Source organism: Fundulus heteroclitus, chromosome 5, assembly GCF_011125445.2.
Source record: "Fundulus heteroclitus isolate FHET01 chromosome 5, MU-UCD_Fhet_4.1, whole genome shotgun sequence".
NCBI classification, from domain to species: domain Eukaryota; kingdom Metazoa; phylum Chordata; class Actinopteri; order Cyprinodontiformes; family Fundulidae; genus Fundulus; species Fundulus heteroclitus.
The window spans coordinates 29,857,357-29,880,647 of record NC_046365.1 but is presented as its reverse complement, the minus strand read 5'-3'; the positions used below and the strand labels follow the sequence as shown (position 1 = coordinate 29,880,647).

The window sequence follows — 23,291 nt, the reverse complement described above, 5'->3', positions numbered from 1 at the left end:
AGTCTTCTTGCATGCCTGATCCATCCTTGACATGCCTCTGCATCTATATCATGGGCAGCAGCAGTCATTGCATTGAACAAGGGCATCTGCTCATAGGGGCAGTGATCATATACCCTCCATCTCCATGCACTGAAGAATTCCTCTATAGGAATAGACACAGATGTATAAACTGTATAGCAGCAATACCTGTTCTCCCATCGAAAAACTCTTACCATGAATGCAACCTTGTTTCTATTGAGAAAAGTTTGGACTCTTTGTCCCGCACCTCTAAGTGAAAGGCCATGATTTACCACATGATCAATCATAGATGCCCAAATTTCATCTGTAACTTCAGCCCTTCCAGCTACACTGCCACCTTGTTCACGGACTCCTCTTCCTCATAATCTTCTTCCCCTGACCCATCTACCTCTTACTCTGACTCTCATCTGCCGTAGACCATCCATGCTTGCAAAGAACAACACACAACATGGCACCTTTTACGTAAAGCCTGCAAACTGACTGCAAATTGAAAAATTGTGTAAAGAAGAGTCAATCAGGTGCTTCAGTGATTTCATACTGATCAAGAAGTTTCTAAGAGCTTGGAACATATGGTTTCTGTTTTGCTACCACAGCTAAAGCAATGGAGTTTGGACTGCATGAATGACATCTGCGTTAACTGTTTTGCAAAAGGGTGGGGAAAATGAGTCAAACCAATGAAAATGGGTTAACTCATTTGCAAGAGGTGTCTTTTGCTCTGCTGAGATGGTGATGCTGAAAACTGAGAGGTTGCCAGTTTCTTCAAACAGGTCAAAGCAACCAATAAAAACTGTAAGACAAGCCGACTCCCAGAATTCAGTTTAGCGAAGAAGGCGACGGCGGATTTCTGGATATTCTGGTTTCATACGTGGTTGAAAGATGCAGAGATTTTGAGGGTAGATGACTAAGAGGAGATTGTTTTGAGGCAGGCAAGAATTAGAGACTTGAGGCATCAGAGGGAGAGCCGAAACAAGAGGGAGGGATAAATCTTTCATCTGAGCATCACTTCTGGGCTTCTACTTTTTTTTTTTTTTACTGAGAAATAAAAAACACAATCCAATATTAATGGCCATGTCTCTTCCTCTGTGAGTGTCCATGAGGCAAACCCTATTTTTAAACTCAGTAGCTGTACCTGTGCACTTTTTTTTTTTTGTGGTCACAATACCTACTGAGAAGAAAAAAAGGAGCGCTACCAGAAGCTTTGGGGAAATGGAGAAAGAAACATGAGTGCGCAGATAGAAGGAATAAAAGATGAATAATGTCGGCGGATCAAACTTAAAATAGCTTGTTTATAATACATCAGTGGGGAACGGAGACAGAGGGAGTGCAGCAGACAAAATCTAGTTAGCAATGAGTAGACCCAGGAGACACACACACATTATTTGATGTCAGAATTATAAATTATTGGAAGGAAAGACACTGAGATGACAGCTTTGATGCTGCTAGAGTCTTATAATTGATTTGTTCCTCGTGGCTGTCATAACTTTTCTTCTTAAACACATCAAACTGAAATAAGTACAAATGAATAAAAGTACAGAAAATTCTATTGCATTTGCAATGTGCCCTTGGCTGTGATGAAACATGATGTGCCTATCAATTTTAGCCGCTGCGCCAATCTTGAAAATCATATAAATATAAACCATTCAGGAATTGCCTGGAATAAAAAAGAAAAACAATGCTTCAACAGCTAAATAAGAAGGAAGCAAAGAGTTTTTCAGCCTACACTCATATTAATTAAGACAACTCATAGCTCCACTGTTTGAAATGAGCAAAAAGCATGCAGCTGCTTTTATTAAATCACTCCTACATTGGTGTAAAAAAATAAAAATAAAATAGAAACATTACTTTGGCGTCAGAAGGTGGGACATATGTCGTACAGAAAGGAGCTTCTGGGTTCAAATCAAATGTTTTCTCTCGTAGTCACTGAAATATGAATCTTAGGTTACTCCTTGTGGATTACTGTCAAAAATGGGCCTCTAACTATGACACAGCCAAGGAGGTGTATGTAAGTCCTAAAGGTAATTATTACGAAGGTTGTCAGGAAATAACAACAAAGTAATATTTTTCAAGACATTTGATTTTCTCTGTTTTCTGTTACGTTACATTACATTATTTGCTGTTTAGCTGCTGAACAAGGTCATGGACTTCCATCTTACCAGTTTCAAAAATCCACCATTTTTGTTTCTTGGAGCGAGGGTAACTGTGAATAAAAAGGCGACTATGGGGGTAAGTTAATGAGGAATTCAGACCAAAGCATTGCATAGTCCCAACTGTATTATTTAATTGTAAAAAGGAAGAACTGAAAATGTCCCCTGACTGGGACCACCATCGCTGTCTTCCACTGGGCAGGTATTTTTCAAATCCCCTTTGTGATGTTTAAAAAGCACATCAACCACAACAGGCTCACAAAATCCAGGGCCTTAAGCATCAAGGTACACATTTCATCCCCTTCAATCGCCTTGGCACCACGGAGATCTTTTTGTTTTTTTTTATCTACTTCAATGTGCTCTCCCATAGAAATGGACTTTACTTTACCAAAATCGTTGAGGCAATCATCCTCGAAAAAGGACTTGTCAGCTGGACTCAAGCAGTCCATAAAAAGGCTTGTTTCATTGCCCGACAATGGCAATGGGGACAAAAATTGAGTTGTAGAACGACTTTCCGGAAATTTCTTAAAAGTTGTTTTCCACAGCATCACCAAATTCCTCTCACTCCTAAGACTATATATATATATATATATATATATATATATATATATATATATATATATATATATATATATATATATATATATATATCTTTATATATATATGTATATATATATATTTTTTTGCAGTTTTATATTGCAATATTTAAACTCATTAAGTGCCTAGTAAATAGCATGCAGTAATAACAAAATCTCATGTTTTTCTTTTTACACAGCATCACAACTCTGTGGGAAACTCACAAGTCAATAAATTTCTGTTCTTCATATCGACTTGTTTTTCGCAAACACTGAGATAATTATGAACCGAGTTCTCAATATTTTTGCAGTCCTATGAGGTGAGGAGGTGTTTGTTAGTCCTTCTGAGAAACAGGCTTGCTGGTTATATATATATATATATATATATATATATATATATATATATATATATATATATATATATATATATATATATTTACTCATGTGTCCTGTGGTTTCTATTAGTTTGCATTCGTAGTATGTTGTGTCCAAGCATCAATTATAATGTTTTTTTAGGAGTGTTGGTGAATAATGAATGAATATGACCAACTGTGAAAAAGAAAATCTACTCTACTCTTTGGAGCTGGTATTAAATGAGTCACACGCTGTTATTTTTCATCAATATCTCCTCCAGAGTGTCACATGGCTATGACACACGGCACGTGGATCGGGCAGAAAGAGCACACACAGTTATAAAACATGCAGAAAAACACACATGCACACACACAGGCGCACTTTAAAGAGCCCAACTTCACAGGCGCAGCGTATCTTCAGGGATCCCGCTCCACGCCTGACAACTCTTGACGCAAGCTTGCACGCAGCACATGAAACATCTGTCTCCCAGCTCTGGTGGTTGACAGCGGCTTCAGTTACATATAATTTTGATATAATGAATAATGAAATTCAAAACATTTACAAGCTAATGCCTCTTTTCTCCTATTGGGTAATGTTTTTCAGTCTGTTTAAATGTCAGTTTTTCAAAAAGAAAGAAAAAAACAAGACTTTTTGTTTGAACATAGTTTGTTAATGAAGCTCATCTAAATTGATGTAAGAATGTGAGAGTGAACCTGAGGTGTAAAATATTCATAATTTTTTTTCAACGCCATGAACAGTGCTGCGGAAGCAAAGTTTACAGATTAAATAGCATCGCCGATTAATTTTGTCTGCAGACGCTAATAATATCTCAGCTTTTAAATCATGAGTAGATTTTTAGCAAAAGCGTTTTTATTTCAGCAATAGAAGTTGAGTTTAAAAGTTAAAGAGGCTTGTGTCTTCAATTATTCATAGTTATCAGGAAATTAAAAAACGGAGAGAAACGTCACACTACATAAAACAAACACAATAGTACAAAGGGCCCAGTTTGAAGAGTAATGCGCAAACACATTGATTTGTGCCCAGATCACTCTAACCTGGCATCCCTCCCAGCTTGAAATTCCTTGAAAAGCAGATTAATGCAACCTGGAAACAACACAGTCTCTTGTCATACCTCTGGGAAAACAGCAATAAGAGCAGATAACTTGCAAAAGAAAGAAACATGTGAGTACATTTCTTTTAGCATGCTACGGATGTAAAAAAAAAAACCCACGCTGACTGGAGTAAGAGGAAGAAAGATAATTTTGAACAGAAACAGAAAGATATGATAAAACAAACCTAAAAAGGTAATTACAGTCTTTTCAATGGTTTTGTTTTCAAATTATTACTATATCATGGGTTTGCTCCTTACCTTCAGTGCCTATTATTCAGAGCTATCAGCTTTTGCTAAGTTTTCAACTGTACACCCACAGTCTTCAATGCGATCTGTGGGGATTTTGTGAAACTAGACCGACACAAAGTAGTGCATAATCTTTAAATTGATATTTGAAAAGTGACGTGCATTTTGCAGAACCACCTTTCACTGCAGTGAAAAGTGTCTCTGCATTTTTCTTTGCACGGTAGCTGAAGCTCACTCAGATTAGCTGGTTCGTATGTGGAAGCAATGTCCAAGCCTTGCCCCAGAATTTAATCTTAATTTAGGGGTGGATTTTAACTGGGCCGTTCTTACACATGAGTTTAAATCCAGGACAAAACCACTCTATTGCTGCTCTTGTTGTCGGTTTTCAGTCGTTTTCCTGCTCGATGGTGAACCTGGGTTTCTTTTGCTGCCTCTATCTTGCTATTTTCTCTTGAAGGAAGGGATCCTTACAGCAGGAGGCTACCACCATGTTTAACAATGGGTATGGTGTGTTCAAGGTGATGTGCACTGTTAGTTCTGCATGCATGAACCTGGAGTTCAGGTTTGGTCTCATCTGGCCAGAGCACCTTTTTCTGTGTGTCTGACGTTTCTCCTGCATGATATGCCATTCATGGCTGTTTGTTTGCTAATGTTACAGAGCAGTTTATTCATACAAAGATTAAATTACATACAGATGAACCGTAATTACTAATTGGATGACTTCTTCAGGCATTTGCTTGCAGGTATTTAATTTAGGGAAATCAGAGAAAAGGGGGCAAATTCTTTTGAAAAGCATGTATTGTTTTTCTTCCATTTCACAAGTATTATATTGTCATTGTGTTGTTCGGTCACGTGAAATCCAAATAAAGTAAAATGTGAGAATACTTTTGTAAAGCTCTATATTTCTTAAATTCTTTCAGATTCTATGTTTCCATGTATCTTTTTTGTGTTCAAGCTATTTTCACGTCCTCTGATCCTCTGCCTTTCATTTCAGGAGGATGACATGGAGTATGTGGCGTCGCTCCAGGACAATCTGTCTCTCCTTGGCCTTCATAACCATTTTCCTCCACCTCCTCCTAGCGCTTGTCACACTTTCCATTCCTCACCTGCCTTGTGACACCCCACTGCCATCCAAGACACACTTCAGAGATTTGGCACAAATCCCCGACACCGCAGTGGGGGCCATAGGTCTCGCAGAGCCGCCAAAGGATGCTCTTCAAAGAGATTTTTCCAATCAAGACGGCAAAAGGGAAGCAAAAATAAACGTTCAAAGACTTTCTTACAAGCGCTACGCATTAAAAGGAGGCAAACATGTCCTAGATAACAACACAGTGAATGCTGCCAACCAAACCGAAGGCCTGGAGTCAGACTTGTCAAAGCTGAAAGCGCTCTTTGACCACCCCCTTTACAACATGCCCAGGCCCGCTGTTCCCGAGGATGACAGGCTTCTGAAAGTGAAACCAAAGGGCAAGCCAATAGAGAAGAGCTCCCTGATGTGGTCAGTATTTATAGTTAATCTACAGGAGGCCATACCCGTGCGTTTGTGTGAAAGAGAAAGACCTACGGCAAAACAGGAACAATCATTTATTTCACTTGTATTTGAAAAACTGACAGCAAATCTGAAGATTCTAACATTGAACAAAAAGAGCAGGCAGACGATAGCTGAAAAATAACTATTATATATTTTATCTAATATTTTGGGGGGTTTTGGCAACCTTACACTTGGTTTCCTGGCATATTTCTAACATGTAGAATAAAAGGTTTTCACAAATGGGTCATACTGCAGGGAACAGATACAGTTCTCTGATGGATAAGGTTGGAAGTGGTGGTGCTTCTGCTGGGCTGTGCAAAGGGTTTGACTCATCCCGGATTGCTTTAATTTTTTGCATCCGAATAGCTAAACTGACTTGTAATCTTTTAAGATGGTCTTGAGTCATAGTTCTGCAACTAAATATTATAAAATGTATTTAGATAATTTATTGTTTTTTACTCTCAGCGTATTGTTTGGTTTCTGTGGACACATTACGAACATCCTTGTGTATTTCCTGTATTTAACTGTACAGGGACTTCATCCAACAGGCTTTTTAGATATTTAAAAAGATATATTGACATAAGATAATGTCTAACCCTAACCCATCCAGCAATGTTTTAATTTATCGTAATCCATAGATTGTTCTGTCTGGTCTGTATGAAAACAGGGCTATTTGGTGGCACAGTCATTAGCAATGATGCTTATCTTTGTATCTATAATTTATTTCAAGGGAAAAGATCTAAAGGAACTTAATTTCCTAGGTCACATAAACTTGCCTAACTTCCAGGCTGTTGTTTGCTCATCTGTATCTATTTCTTGTTCTAACTGGGATGGAACTTCAGTTTCCTGAGGTTGCAAGTTAAAACTCAGAGAGTTCCCACTATTGCCGCTGCCTCAAATCCCAATATGGCTGCCATGTGTTTAAAACATATTAATAGCACCACCAGGAATGAGCTGTTTATATGCACTTCAAGCAGCTTTTATCCGATAAAATCTGCCCTATATGATTACATGTGCAACCTTCTACTTGTTAACATGCTCCTGTAGACTTGTACATTATTTGCTTTACTGTTAGCTTGAGTTGTCACCATCCAGGTCAACCTTTTTGAAATCTAGCAACCAGAACATGGGGTGGTTGTAAATGATGTTACATCCAACTTCCAGTCGTCACTTACCAAAATTTTGTTTTCTTTGTTTGTTTTTTTTTGGATATGTGGGCTTATTAACAGAAAATTCTAGCTAATTTGCCCTGATATTTACCCAGTAAAAAGTTGACATAAAAACTGTTTGAGAGCCCAAGGCATTCTAGATGAACAGAGCAGTGCATGCCAGCTCCAAAACTGTTTGTATGTGTACTTTTTTTTTTTTTTACAGGGTAAGCGACACCCAGGATGGATACGACGATGCGCAGTGGAACAGCAGCAGCAGCAGCCTGCCTCCATGGCTGCGCTTCCATCTGGGCATCACTCGCTGGGAGCTCTACCCACACCTTGACCCCAACATGCAGCTTTTAACCGAGCAGCTCGCCACGCATCCCATCGTCAGTGCAGGTATGACATGCAGCCCCAAAGTTGTGATTTTCTTTAGATGGTCCGAGAGCAATGTTGGCTTTCTGTATTTATTCGTTTTTTCTTTCTGTTTTGCAAGCCAGATCAGCCATCTTGGCTGATATTTTAGGAAAGAAAAGAAATTTTTTCATTGTAATTTGAATGGGTGTACATTTGAGCCGACCGTAAATGACACTGGGTGTCACTTACAGAAATATCATTGGTATTCTTAGCCAAAATACGTCATGGAAAAGAGGGGCCACAGAGAGTAAAGAGTCCTTGTAATCCTGCAACACCCGAGGTTTGGGGCTCGAATTTAAAGCAGAGGATCTCTTTGAACTTCTTCTGCAATGAGAGACACTGAGGCTTGGAGATACCTTTTAAGTTCAACAAAAACAGAGGGGGGTTCAGCAGATGGTGGCTAAGAATGCGTTAGCTGCTGGCTTTGCAGCAAACTTCTCCATCTCAATCACACAAGTTTAAGCTTTCACTGTGTTCAGTCTGCTTGGTTGGTCAAACATCTTATATGGTTGAACCGTTTTGAACCTAACAATGAGGTTTAGATCCAGTCCACAGTATTTCTCAAAGGTATCAATACTGGTGTTGCACAAAAACCTTTGACAGTTTCACAGGTAGCAATGGAAATAACCAAATGCAGACAAGCAGGAGGTAAAGCATGACAGCAGACTCAATCAAGTATTGAACGAAAGTATTCCCACCCCTTGAACTTAATTTTTAAGAATCACAAACAATCAGTGTTGTGTTGTATGAGAGCACTTGTCATCTAAGTAATAAATACACCTGTGTGTCATTCTCCAGCTGTTCTTTGAACACCTCAGAGTTATTTTTGGAGAACATTAGTGACCAAACAGCATCATTAAGACTAAGTGATACAGCAGACAGGCCAGGAACAAAGTTCTGGTGAAGTTTAAAGCGTGCTAAGGGTTATACAGCAACACTCCAAGCTTTGTACATTTCACAGAGCACTGTTCAATCCACCATCCAAACACAGAGAGAGCATGGCTAAAACTGCAAAGATAGACTCGGCTGTCCATCTAAACGGACGGGCTGCAAGATAAGACCGAAACGGAACTAAAATGTGTGCAGGAAAGCAAGCTGTACACAACGTCTTGATCACTCAATTCCCCCTGAGAAGTAAAATGGCGGCAGCATCGTGCTGTGGGGAATCCGTTGTCCAGCAGAATCAGGGAAGTTGACAGCTGTGGAAGCCAGAATATAGTGGCACTGTCCTTTATGTTCTATTTAGGATATTCGGCACATCTGAATGGAAAAGGCTCCGAAAGGATCACTGGCTAAGTGGATACAGTATCAATCAATCAATCAATCAATCAATCAATCAATCAATCAATCAATCAATCAATCAATCAATCAATCAATCAATCAATCAATCAGCTTTATTTCTAAAGCACATTTTTAAAACCACATAGGTGTGTTAAAAGCCAGGAAATGAGAGTGCAGCAGCTCATCAGCTGATTTAAGGGGTTGAGGTGGGCAGTAAGGCTAAATCAGCTCACGTAAATATGGTGGAGCAAGGTTGGTCAAACATTTAAAAACAAATAACAAAAGCTTAAAAAATGTCTTGCAATCAGAAGGTTGTGGGTTTGATTCCAGCTTCCCTTTGTCACATGTCGATGTGCTCCTGGGCAAGGCAATTAACTCCAATTTGCCTAACTGTGTATAAAAAAATGAATGCGATTGGGTGAATGTGGCTATAGTGTAAAACGCGTTGAGTGGTCAGTATGACGAGAAAAACACTATGTACATTCTGTCTATGTAACATTTTTTTGATGGGCATCTTTAGGTCGCCATAATTTGTTGCTTTTTAAAATAGCCCAGATGAAGACTTGACCTAAGTCCAGCTAAGAACTTCAGTCCAAACTTTCTAGTACCAGACATTCTCCAATAGTCTGACTGGGCTTAAATTATTTGTCAAAGATAAAGTGACAAAGCCGTGTTAGTCCCTTAATCTGCAAAGCTTGTAGAGACATATTCCAATTATATGCTTATGTAGTTACAACAAATGCTGGTTTCATAAGCTATAAGCAGCACTGTAGCCATTCGTCAATATTACACAAGAATCATGACCAAAATCCCAAACCATGAAAGACTGTGGAACTCTGCTACATTTTAATCACGTGAGTATAATCATGTGAGGAAGATGTTTTCCATCAATACTTGCAACAAACACATTCTGTTGATGGGTATTTTATAATTTGGCCAATTTGGCTTTGATTACAGATTATTTTAAAATCATTGGAGTGAAAGCATTTATTGTGTAATTAATTAGTGTTAAAAATGTTACATTTACAATTAGAAAAAAAGTCAGGTTTCCATCATGTGTTTGGATTTGTAAATTTAGTTTATTGACTGTTACACTCGATCATTTCCTTATCTGAGCATGTAAAATTAAAGAAGCCTAAAGATGTGAGCAGTAAAAAGGTAACGTGTTATTTTTCATAACTGAGAGCTATTTCATATAAATGTCCGAAAGGTTAGAATTTTACTTTATTAAATGAAGTCAGATATTCAATAAAACTGACCATATTTTCATGTTACATTGTGCAAGGAGTGTCACACCAACAGGGCGTGATTCAAAAGATGTAAAATTATGCCCAATATATCAAAGCAGAGTGGGAGAAAAACAGAGATGAACACAATAGCTTCAATATACAAGCTGACTGAAGTGTGCTATGCTCTACCTAGGTTATGACGCACATATCTTCTCAAATACACTGGGTTTATGCATTTGCCTGGATGCTCCATTAAAAGCCAGTATTCGGTCACAGCAGGGGTTGTGTGTGTGTTGCGATGGTAACGCTCTATGTTGTTTTTCAGTGCAGAAGTCTGGGGGGACACAACTGAAGCTGGTTATTTCATTTCCCAACTACGGACAAGCTCTGTTCAAACCTAAGAAGTAAGTCGTGAATGGAAAAATTAACAGACTGACAATATGACAATATGAGTGTACATAAAATGTGATCTTCTTGAAATGGTTTCAGTAAATAAACACCCAAAAATATTCTTTAATGAAATTTATGAACATGGTTGGAATGAATGAAATACAATTTAATTTAATATCCAGCTTCAATAGATATTTTAAAGGCAAGGTAAGCAAATAAAGATTGATAAAGTTGAATATAAACAACAACAGCTGGAAAAACTGCTGGAAAGACAAAGTTTCATAGGGGGGAGAAACAGGGAAATATATATATATATATATATATATATATATATATATATATATATATATATATATATATATATATATATATATATATATAAACACCACCCTTTACCTTCAAGACAGCATAAATTCCTCTTGGTGCTATGTTTTGAAGGAACTCGGCTCATAGGTTGTCCCAAAAATTTTGGAGAACTAATGACAGATCTGTGGGTGTAGGCTACATCAAGTCCTTCTGTGGGGTCATGCCATGATTTCCAGGACGTTTTGTTCTTCTTAATGCTGAAGACGGTCATTAATGACCCTGGTTGCATGTTTGGGGTCATTGTCCAGCCGCAGAATAAATTTAGGGCCAATCATATGCCTCTCTGACGATGTTATGTGATTGACCTCTACCTGTATTTCTCGGCATTGAGGACAACATTAATCTTGACAAAATCTCCAAATGGCATTTGCCGAAACACAGCCTGAAACTTGGAAGGAACCTCAACCATGTTTCACTGTTGCCTGCAGACACTCATTATTGGATCGCTTTGCTGAACAAGCTGCCTTCCGTTCTGACTCATGAGTCAAGAGCACCTGCTGCCCTTTTCTGCACCCCAATTCCTATGTTTTCGTGCATAGTTGAATCACTTGGCCTTGTTTCCATGTTAGATGTATGTCTTTTTTGGCTGTAACTCTTCCATGAAGACCACTTCTCCAGAAAGTAGCTGGGTGTACCTGGATCTCACAGATTTCTGCCAGTTATGAGCTGACTACACTGCTGGACATCTTCTGATTTTGAAAGGAAACCAGCTTGATGTGTTGTTCACATTCCCCTCTCACTCACACCCCACTTGTGGAGCATAACCACTAACAACACTGAACAGCACGCCTTCCATCTCTAGCTTCAGACTCATCACCCTATCTGAAACTCTTTTTACCTTCAGAACATTCCTGACAAACCCATCCTTCAAGGTAACTCGTACACCTTCCCTCTTCCCATCCACACCAAGTTAAAAGAGTTTGAATTCTGCCACCAAGCTTCAAGTCTTCCTACCTTTCCCCCTGGTTTCATGAACATACATTATGTCCAACTTCCTCCTCTGCATCATGTCAATCAACTCTCTGGCTTTTCCTGTCAAAGTTCCAACATTCAAAGTCCTGACTCTCAGTCCTAGTCTCCTGCTTTTCCTCTTCACTCTCTCAGCGTAAGGTAACATTGTTTCCCTCTTCTTTCTCGTCTTCCTTGCTGACCAACAGTAGCCCAATTTCCATAAACATCACTGAGCTAATGACGACTGTTGTGAGTCTGGGCTCCGGCCAATCCGATATAAAAGTCATGTTCTTGACTCACATGGTAAATATAGCAAAGATTTTGTGCCAGATGCCCTTCCTGATGCAGCAAACAGGACACAGGACACTGAGCCTGCATTACTTAAATGAAACACTGGAGTTCTTTGTTATTTCTGTGTATTATGCCACCAAAATAAAGGTTACATTTAAGTTAAAGCTCCTTAGAAATCTTTACTAGTGGTGCCAATAGGCACAGTGAAAGCTATCTGACTAAAATGACTCAAGATGACCCTAAATTAGTAAGGTGTGTTGTTTTTGGAGCCTGGTATCAGCATCTTGGTAGAACGTTTCATAACACCTGATCTGTTGCTATGAAAAGTATGACCAATAGTCTCACTGTTTTTCCTCTTCGATGCTCCAATTTCCTCCATGTGTGAGATCCACGTTTGAAGTCTTAAGAATTGGGCTCTTGAAAGTGTAATCAGCTGGTTTTTCATGTAAACCGCTTACTTGCCGGAATGGTTCCTCAGTTGAGCTCTTAAAGACCTGAAAACTCAGCTATTAAGCTATAACTCAACAGGAAATCTTACAGTACAAGACATGACAAACTATGGGACACTACAGACAGAAATCTTGAATGGTCAACTGCAATAATGGCAAACTTATTTCAACTGATTTTATTTATATTTGTTATGTTATTTACATCATGACAACCAGAATCAGAATCATTTTTTCTAATTTCTTTACTATAAGAACAGTACAAATAAATGTACCTTTTTCTCAACAGGCAAGAGAGAGACGAAGAGACCAACTACAATCTTTACTACTTCTCTGACTTTGAGAGACACAATGCAGAAATTGCAGCCTTTCACCTGGACAGGTAGAGAATCACTTTATTAAAGCCCATAAATCCACACCACTGTCACAATGAGCATCATAAAGGAAATAGCGGGTGACATTTTGACTTAATGAACGTGTGTTACGCAATACTCTTTTAGATCTTTCTCCTCCTCTCCTTTCCCTGTCTTACTTTTCATGTCTTTTCTTTCTTGTCTTTCTTCTCGTCTTCCATCATCTCCCTGCAGGATCTTAGGTTACAGGAGAATCCCTCCTGCAGTCGGGAGGCTGGTGGATGTGGTGAAGGAGATCAAAGATGTCACAACTGACCGCAAATTGGCTAAAACCTTCTTTAATTCCCCTGGTACACACTCCTCAATTATTCATGGACTCTCTTGCAAGGCCTTTGAAATTCTGAGCATAAAGATGTGAATAACCACCCTCATTTCAGCCAGTCCCCTTTAATGCTGTTTTTTCACTTTGACACTGCTATCTCCTTTTCATCACTGACCTCTATTTTTCTCATTTGTACACCTCTTTCTCCCTCTAGTGGGCAACGTGTGCTTCTATGGCCAGTGTTCCTACTACTGCTCCACGGAGCACGCTTTGTGTGGAAACCCTCGGGACTTGGAGGCCTCGTTGGCTGTGATGCTGCCAGATGTCTCCCTGGCCAAACGAAGAAGCTGGAGGTCCCCGTGGAGACGATCATACAGCCGCAGCAAGCTGGCAAAGTAAGGAGACGCAAAGGAGTCGAGGCATTAGGTGACAGTTTGTGGCTCAGTGTATTACAAAAGCCGAACGGATGGCTTTGATGAGCATCTAAACTAAATCAAAAAATTTGCCGTTGCAGCTGTTGTTGTGGTTCATTTGGATTTCATTCAGTATTTGTCTTTGCAAAATATGAATCTTTGTGTGTTTCAGATGGGAGACAGATCCCGATTACTGCGCGACTGTGAAGAAGACCGCTCCCTATGACAAAGGCACAAGACTGGTGGATTTCATAGACTTGGTCATATTGGACTTTTTGATGAGTATGTTTGTTCTTAATACACTGCAAGACAGTTACTTCACACTGCAGTTCAATTAAGTTTGTTCTTGTAGCACCCAGCAGGGATAAGCATGTTAGAAAATGTATGTATGTATGTATGTATGTATGTATGTATGTATAAATATATACATATATATATATATGTATATATATATATATATATATATATATATATATATATATATATATATATATATATATATATATATATATATATATATACACACACAGACACACACACACAGACACACACACCTGTGCCAGCAGCTTACAGTGTGCAGCTGCTTTTTTGACCAGGATGCTTTTTCTATCAATGAGAAATTTCCTGCCTGCATTTCCAAGTTATCTACATACAATACATGAAGGCGTATGTAAAATCTGCAGAACAAAACTTTACAGAATTTCAAAATGTTATCATCTGCAATTGCTGCGCTGTTGAACTCAAAACTTATAGAATCAAAATAAATGCTTACTGTCATAGTTTAGAGACATTATACTGCATGGATGTGATAGTAGGTGTCCCACATTAAAACCTTACAGCAAGGACTCAGTGATAATATAAAACTTTAATGTTTAACAAGGTGGAAATTTTCTAATGTTGGAAATTCTCAAATACCTCAAACGTTTTTTGATAGTTCCTCACATCGTACAAAAATCCACCAATAGATAAGCAAATAATAAAAATAAAAATAAAAATCCCTGTCTGTTCCTAGGTTATTTAATTTGCCTTAAGAGAACACAGTATTGGTATTTGTACACGATTCAAACCTTGGTTTGAAATATGCATTTGACGGTAATTGTTATGAATACTAGACTCAACATGACACATTAGCTCGATCTTGATGCTGTCTACCTATGATTTCATAACATTTAAAGTATTATCAAACAAATACGTTCGGTAAGCATGGAGCAATAAAAAAAAATCACTATTTTCAGTCAACACGTGTATTGTATTACATGTAATCGTCTCAGCTCAGTAAAAATAGAGCAAAAAAAAAAAAAAAGAAAAAAAAAAAGAGCAACATGTCTGGATAAACAAAACAAAGTTATTCCAACTTTATTAGCAAGTGTATTAAAATCACAACAAGCGCATGAAAACAAGCCACGATGGGTCCTGTGGTGGAAACACCGTTGGACATTTTAAGATAACAGGTTGTGATTTCACCTCTTTGACGTCAAACTTCCGGCAAACCCCGGCCAGCGCGTTACCTGGGCAACGAGCCGTCGCCCTGGTTTCGCTCACAACTTTTCCCTGAGCAGGTAAGTTTTTTTCTTTCTTTCTTTCTAAATATCCGTAATTTCTCAGCGAGTACGTTGCGTTTCAAGTACATGTTGGAGTTTAGAATTCTGAGTATATTTGTACTTTAACCAGTTTTCACTGTAAACCAGGAACTTAGGTAGGAAGGTGTTCGTTTTTTTCCCGTTCTTCTCTTTTGTCAGCTGTCATTAAAATGTTAGCATAGACAGTTAGCTAACAAAAGGTGAGTGCTAACTCACTTTTAGCTTAGTATGATAACCTTTTTCATGCTGTAGTGGTTTCTTACAGACACTGCAAACTACAATTTATAGTGTAAGTAACTTGATTTTTATTCAAAAACACAGGTGCTGTATGTAATCAGGTAGTTATTAAGTTGACAATTATTATCTTAAACTTTGTTATTCATTGTATAACATTGCTATCATACTCAGAAATTATATTCAAATCAAACATTTAAAGCGACAGTTGCTTTTTCACACCCTGCCCTGCCACATTCACAGACTTTCATGTGGTTTTTTTCTCTGATTTTATGTGATGCAATAACATATAGTGCCTAATTCTAAAGGGAAAATAATGTGATACATGCTTTTTAAATGTTTTTTGTCCCCCAATAGCAATCTAAAAACTGTGGCGTGCAAATGTCTTCAGCCGCTCTTGCTTATTTTAATGACTGCTAATGAATAGAGTCCAATTGTGTGTGATTTAAACTCAGTAAAAAAAAAAAAAAAAAAAAAAAAAAACGTGTTCCGTGAAGGCCTAAGGAATTTGTTAGAGAACAGTAGTCAACAAACATTGAACGCATCAAACAGGTCGGGGATCACACAGGGCGCTGTTCATTATCCTAAAATGGAAAGAGTATGGAAAAACTGCAAACCTACCCAGATATGGCCTTACTCTGACAGCTTAGGCAAGAAAAACATAGAGCAGACAAGCAGTTAAGACACTCCAGCTCACTCTGCATGAGTTGCACAAATGCACAGCTAAGGTGGGAAAAATCTGTCACCAGGACAACTATTAGTCAGGCACTGGACAGATTTCGCCTTTACAGAAGAGAGGCATGAAGATAGCTCCTTGTTAAAAGAAAACCGTAAAAACGGCTGTTTTAAAGTTCGCTGCAATCCACGCAAAAATGGAATCCTACAAGGACGTTGATAGTGCGAGCAAGGAGACCATTAATCAGAGGAGCTACCAGAAAACTTGGCTGGAGCTTCAAAGACCTGCAGCCCATGTGGGAGAATCTGTAGAGGGGACAATTAGGGGTTGTGCCCTCCTCAAATATGGCCTTTATGGGAAAGGGGCTTGAAGAATCCATATTTAAAGTTTGCTACTAGCAATGTAGGGGGACACACTAACTGTGAATGAAGGTTGCTTTGGTCAGATGAGGCCAGAATAAAACTTAAAAATAATTCTACGTTTGGAGGAGGACCAACACTGTGCATCACCCTTAATGCACCATTCCCACAGTGATGGTGACAGTCATGCTGGGAGGATATTTTTCTCTGGCAGGGACAAGAAAGCTGATCAGAGTTAATGGGGAGAAGGTCATCTGAAGATTTTGCAGGGAATTATTTGCAACAATTTGGGCAAATGCTGGTCAAGATAAACCTCAAAAGACTTGCAGCTGTAATTGTCAATACTATAAAGTATTGACTCAAGTACAAACACACGCCGCTATTTTTAGATTTTTTTTTTGTTTTAAATGTTGAAAACCATGTGTCCTTTTCTTTCCACTTCACAATTATGCACAAACTTGTTTTTAACTAAACAATTGCCTTTGCAATGCTTGCACTTCTGCATGTTACAGGATGGCTCCAACAATGTATTTTATTCCCTACAGAAGTTTCAGAGAGTGCGGCAATGCAGGGTCTGCTTTCTGACTCTCAAACCAGCTAATGGTATGTACAAACAAATCAGTGGCATGTTTGTTGCCACCTCAAAGGAAAGATCCCATGATGGATCTTCTCGTTTGTCTCAAACAGACAAATCAGAGTCTGAATCCAAAGTTAAGAGAAAAGCCCCCTCTCCTGGGGTAACCTTACCATCTCTGTTCTCTGAGACATGTCTCTCAGCAGCCCTTGGCTCAAAGGACCTGTTCAGTTCCACATCTTTGCTTAAAAACATCCCATCTGGTAAACCCGTGTCGTTGCTGGAACTGCCTCACCCGATTGGTCAATGTGGCTCAGAGAGAGCCATAGCTGAGGCTAAATGGGCTGATGGGCCACGACTAAAAACTGACATCCCCACTGGAGCTGCTCTGCTGAAAGCAGAAAGGTAATGTTGTTTGGAGGTGGAAAAATTAATTAGAATCTGTGGTGTCTTAATGCTTTTTTTTCTAACTTAAATTCTTTACTGAAAACCTAACCGAGCTCATGGTCAGGCGTTAACCTTCACGATTTAAATTTTTTTTTAGCCCTCAAGGATTTTCTCTTTTGTTGATCCTGTTTCATTGTTTCAGTCTTGCTGCGAATGATGATTCAGTGGATGTTTCGGCAAGCAAGGGCAGAAGGAAAACGAAAGACAAAAAAGCAAACCAACTACATGAATATCCTCTAACGGGCACAGAGGTTGTTCTGATGTTTGCAGAGAAAAGCAACACAGAAGAGCTGTTTTACCTCAAGGAAGTGGACAAGGACGCTCGCAGGTAGAGCTAACACATAAAATTTTCAGTTGAAATGGACTTCTTTCGATTCGTTTGAGCTTAAATGCTGAATGCTACAATCGAAATGTATATTTAAGTTTCATTTTGCTTCGTAGGCCTTATGATCTGCAAGTGGTCCATGCCTTGGATGCCGGTCCTGAGCACTACATCTTCTCCCCTAATTCTGTGCTTCACGTGACAGCAACAGGCTTTGGTGGGGTTGTCAGTCTTGCAGAGTGGTACCGAGAGTATGTACTGTGGACAGCTTTACAGGAGATAAATTTTTTCAAAAACTTCCGGCTACGTAAAGCCTTTTCCTGGTAAAGTGCAGCAACTGTAATTTGTCTTTCTTACCACTCGAGTGTTCTGTACACAATGTTGTTTATATGCATTTCCTTTCGTCTGCTGTGTGGGTTTGTGTGGCAGCTGGCATAAGAACGTACGTGTGATCCATTTCCAGCGCAAGTGTGACAAACTTGAAGATCTGCTTCTTGTAGCTGTGCCTCAGTTCAGAACTGCTCTCCATCTGTTATCTGGGTAAGTTAGGAGTAACTTTAGTCTTGAATAGAAATACAAATAATTCCAGAATGGTGGCTTGGAATGCCAACTATCCTAAACTTTGTGGTAAAGTAATACAAGTTTGACTTTTAAACTACACGTTTTTACTCCGTATGCCTACAGATTGCTTAATGAGCTACAAGGAAAGAACCCGATGCCTTTGGATGGCTTTAAAACCCTCTCATTGCTGGAATTCAACAAAGTACTGATAACGAAAAATGAAGAGTTTTTTCTGTCTCTGCAGAAGTTATCTAAATACCATGCAGCACTTCTGAATGCGGTACGGCGTAGTTTTACAATAATACTAACAAATAGCTGCAATTTTGGACTCTGTATTATGGCTTTTCTCGTTTTAATTAAAATAAGTTTTAAAATTCTCATCCTCCCTGACGAAACAATTTTATCTTCAGGTAAAAGACAAGAGCTATGAAAACCACAAGGAGCTCCAGATGCAACTGAGACTTACCAAAAAGGCCATTAGATCCTCTGAACCCATCCACCTGGTTTTGGGCCACAAGCAGAAGCTGAAGAAACAGCTGGCCCAGTCGGAAAACATCTTGAAGAAACTGGGCAACTTTGCAGCGCTCGTCCATCAGATGATTGTACAGAGTCTGGTTACCGTCACGCAGCAAGATGCCAGATCTTTTCTCAGATGCCTGAAGGTACTAAGAGAATATAAATCATAGTGTGCTGTAAAAGTATTCATAAAAGGTTTTCACTTGTAGTGATATCAGAACCACAAACTTTGGTGTATTTTATTGGCCTTTTAATGTAACAGACCGGCACAAAATAGTTTATTTGTTACTAAATAAAATGAAAACTATGCATATCATTTTCAAACTTTACAAATATAAAAGTGAAAGTATTGCTCGCAAAAGTATGAGGCACAACAGATGTTCTTTTCTCAGTTTGATTGAGCTTGAGTTGTTTTGCAACAAGATTATGCAAAAGATTTCAGTCTCCTGGCGCATTATTCCACTAATATGGTGTTTTTCAATACTAAGACAAATCTTTCTCCTGTTAGGTTTTAAAGGGGACTCAAAGCTATAATGAAGCACATCTGTTAGGCGTTAGTATGCTGATGTTTGATTTGTTTTTCAGAGCTTTTCATCTCAGCGGTGCAGCGTCTTCTACACTGAACTGTGTTTTAGTGCTAATAGTCAACTAACCATTGAACCACCAATCTGGGAGTTTCACAAAACACTGAATGAATCTCTCCTGAGGGCTGGCAGCACCCTTATTCAGGTATTTGTTTTACATAACTGCATAAGTCTATCTAAACAGTTATTTTTAATGTTAAATTTACTACTTTTGAATTAGTCTGCATGTTGTATGGCTACAAACTCTTTTCATCCCTGGCAGATGTGTGACAATTTAGGATTCTTCCTGGAGATCAGCAACAAGGAGTGTAACTCGGACCAAGATTTAGCCTCTGACCTCAGCTGTATTAAATGTTCTACAGTGGCCGGTATGTTAATATGTTTTTGTTCATGTTGGACTTGTGTTGTAGTAACATCGGTTGGTTTGACCGAAAAGTGTAGCTTAGTCTGACACAAGTGGATTCATTTTGATTGTTTTGTTGTGTTTCTATATTTGCAAGAAAGACGAGATTTCTATTGTTCTCCAGGAACAAACACAGTGGGAATGAATGATCAGCCAATCAGAAGCCACCTTTTCCATTCTGAATCAAGTTTTTTGATGGTGGAAAGCAAAATGATGGATGGCTGCTACTATCCTCTTTCCAAAACAAAGCTAGAGTGGTATATCAACATCAACGATGTTACAGAGCAAGTTGAGACTGAGCAAGCCAAGATCCTGCAGGTAAAATCGTTTCCTATATCCTAGAAGCTGATTTTCAATGGATTTGTACCAATCACAAAGCAGAGTTAGTAATATGTGTGTTGCCCATATTTTTTTTCACGTCTCCTTGGACAGGACACAGAATTAGAAATAGAGCACGTGTGTAAGACCTATACGTGGTTGAAGGACGTCCATTTGTTTGTCAGTCAGTGGAGTGCAGCTTCATTGGAATCCATGAAGGGTCAGCCTGCGTCTGTGTATGAGGAGCACATTAAAAAGCTGCACGGCTGGGCTCAAAGAATCCATACAGTGAGCCCGTCAACATGTACATCAAGCCATCTGGTCGTCATCGATTCTACCAAAACGAAGGAAACTCTACGTAGGTATTCACTGTGTAAAAACAAAAGCTTCCTTTTTGGTGAAACCTTAAAAGTGCAACTTGCAATCTCAGCAACTGATTATCAATATCATATATTGATATTCTGGGGTTTGGCAAATCCTTACAAACATTGGGCAACGCCATGTTATAAAAACTACAAAAAAGGGCAATGAACACATGAATGCTTCTACTTTACTGCTTAATAAGACGACAAACACTTTTTAAATTTTAAATGATCTTGCCAATTTGTGTGTCACCCACAACCTGCCAAGATGCCCTTAAAGCCTGAAGAGACGAGTCCTGATGGTTTGGTTTGAGAAATGTACTTTGTGCTTCATGATTACACTCTTCCCCTATTTCCTGTTGCTTCAACAGTGCGGCAGCTTAGCCTCATTAAGGAGGAGGTGCAAGAGCTCCTTGTTGACCAGATGAAGAGGCAGTCAGAAAGCCTCATTGGTGACTTGGAGAAGATGACTGCTCAACTCAAAACAGAACCGGAAGACTTCTCAAAATACGCTTTCATGGTAAACAAACTGCTTCAAATAATGTGCATATACAGACAAAAAAAATTGAGAGTATCAATATATACCTGGTATCAGCATCAAATAAATAACGTGATTTTTGTCGTCTCTGATGTAAAGTTACCTACTGACACAAAAAAGTCCCTGTCCTTTAAGTAGGATTTAAACCAGTTGAGAGCTGTACTAGAGAGGCCGACCCAGTTTTCCAGGCGTTCTAACAGAATGGAGTGATCGACTGTATCAAATGCTGCACTGAGGTCCAATAATACCAGCACTGTGGTTCTTCCACAGTCAATATTTATTTGGATGTCATTAACATCCTTGATAAGGGCGGTGTCTGTACTGTGGTGAGCACGGAAACCTGACTGGAATATGTCAAAAGTGGCTGGTCATTGTTAAGGAAGGTGTTTAATTGTTGAAACACATATTTTTCAATAATCTTATTGATAAAGGGGAGGTGTTAGGTCTAAAATATGTCTCTGTGTGTTGGTTGTTTAACATGTTGAGTTAAACCAAAGTTTCTAAGTGTGTCACACAGTACTTTTACACCTCTGTCTTCAGGGTTGTCAACATGAAAGGTCAATTCTCCGACAATAATTAAAGGGACCTTAGAAGAGAAAACCCCCCACAGCTACATATGCTCCACTATACTTAAAAGCATACTGATCCATTTATTTACTCATTGTTTCATGCCAAACCCAGGTGAACTGCTCAGTTTTAGTCTCATCTAATTAATGCAAACACTTGTATTCAATGTCCTAATAGAATTTATCAAATTTTATGTTTATAAGTTTTATTATATTAAAAAAAGAAAAGAAAAAAAAAGCATTTTCTTTACATGCCCCCCAAGATCGGGGATATAGACCAAGTACAATAGTTATGAAGATGTGGTGACCCATTGAGGTGAAACTGTTGGTAGTAGCTCTCTAACAGCAAACATTTAAAATAGTTTGTGTTGTGGCAAGATACAATAAATATTCGTCTTAGCATATCCGTGCTACATCATGTACTTCAGTTTAAAACTGAGAGTGTTTTAAAGAGAAACCAGTACATCTGATTATCGTCATTCTATTTGTTTTAGCAGTTTTTTATAACAAGGTTTTAACGCTTGTGCAACACCGAAGCACTGAACCATTTCATAACCCTGTCATGTTTTTTCATAACTTTGTCATCATTGTATGAGTTTATGCAGCACATTAAACTCATACATCATACCTTATCATTTTTAACATCAGCCTATCAACTGGTACCTCTACTATAGGAGGAAATGTATTTACTTCCGATTACTCTCAATAACAATTAATTAAGTTGTGATAAACTGAGAAAGCAGTTTAATAAGCAAAGTGTTATTTTTTTTTCTGCAGGTCAGGAAGTTTATGAAAATGTTGGCTGACATGCAGAGCCATTTGGAATACATTCTCTCTCTCCGTGACGCAGTTTACGTGAGCTACAGGAAGATGACTGAGCAGGAGATTTCTTTGGAAGAGAAGGTTTGCTGGCAGAGAAGTGAAAACGATGCCATAAATAAGCCACATCATAGATGTGCTCTCTATCTATGTGCATAAACTTGAAACGTTTGCAGCTTTTTGATCAAATCTCAAAAATAAAATTCTTTCATGTACACCTGTTTGTGCTCTATGTTTAGATGCTGGGGTTGTGGGATAATTTTATCCCCCTCCTGAAGCAGGCAGAGAACCTCGTGTCCCAAAGCCTTCCTGCTGTGACTAACGCAATGGATACCATGTTTTCATTTTTGGTCTGTGATCTTAAAAGCATAGTCTTTAAGGCCACTTCTGGGCCTTTCCTTGACCCGAGCCAGAATGCCAACGAGATGGTTTCCAAGCTAAAGTACATGTGCGAGCATGTGCAGACCCTCAGCACAAAGCTGGATGAACTTAACAGCAGCAGCCAAAGCATGCAAGGTGAGTCAATATAAAAAAACAACATTGTTTTGAATGATATACTATAGGAAAAGAAAAAGAATGAACTTGTTTAAAAGTTATGCAATTAACTGACAAATGGATGTTATCTAGTTTAACCTTTTTTGTGCCCCATTAGAGCAAAAACTGGACCTAACTATTCTGGCAGCAGATGTCAAAAAAGTCCTTGCCCGTGAAGAGTTGTGGCAACTTAAAGCTGAGTGCACTGCATGGACGGAAAGGTGGAATCAATTACCACTCAGAGAGGTAACCAGTCAAATCATTCTTTTTCAGCTTGATGCCTAAGCAAATAAATTATCTCAGATATTA

At 38.7% G+C, this 23,291-nt stretch overlaps 1 protein-coding gene and 1 long non-coding RNA gene across 2 annotated transcripts in view; one reads left to right on the top strand and one right to left on the bottom strand.

The window, feature by feature from the left end:
- Positions 1 to 12,900: 12,900 nt before the first annotated feature.
- Positions 12,901 to 15,074, bottom strand: LOC118563203. The gene is made up of 3 exons (XR_004931097.1): positions 15,054 to 15,074; positions 13,352 to 13,563; positions 12,901 to 13,128 (listed from the first exon to the last, which is right to left on the bottom strand). It is a non-coding gene; the product is annotated as an uncharacterized LOC118563203 (long non-coding RNA).
- A 1,990-nt stretch (positions 15,075 to 17,064) lies between these two features.
- LOC105915413 (dynein heavy chain domain-containing protein 1) overlaps positions 17,065 to 23,291 on the top strand; it is a 31,796-nt gene continuing 25,569 nt past the window's right edge. The window contains 14 exon segments of the mRNA XM_036136664.1: positions 17,065 to 17,417; positions 17,602 to 17,787; positions 17,901 to 18,104; positions 18,211 to 18,321; positions 18,466 to 18,622; positions 18,753 to 19,004; positions 19,444 to 19,587; positions 19,705 to 19,810; positions 19,970 to 20,163; positions 20,278 to 20,521; positions 20,897 to 21,045; positions 22,407 to 22,532; positions 22,688 to 22,964; positions 23,101 to 23,228. Of these exon segments, the coding sequence (XP_035992557.1) occupies positions 17,065 to 17,417; positions 17,602 to 17,787; positions 17,901 to 18,104; positions 18,211 to 18,321; positions 18,466 to 18,622; positions 18,753 to 19,004; positions 19,444 to 19,587; positions 19,705 to 19,810; positions 19,970 to 20,163; positions 20,278 to 20,521; positions 20,897 to 21,045; positions 22,407 to 22,532; positions 22,688 to 22,964; positions 23,101 to 23,228 (2,631 nt within the window).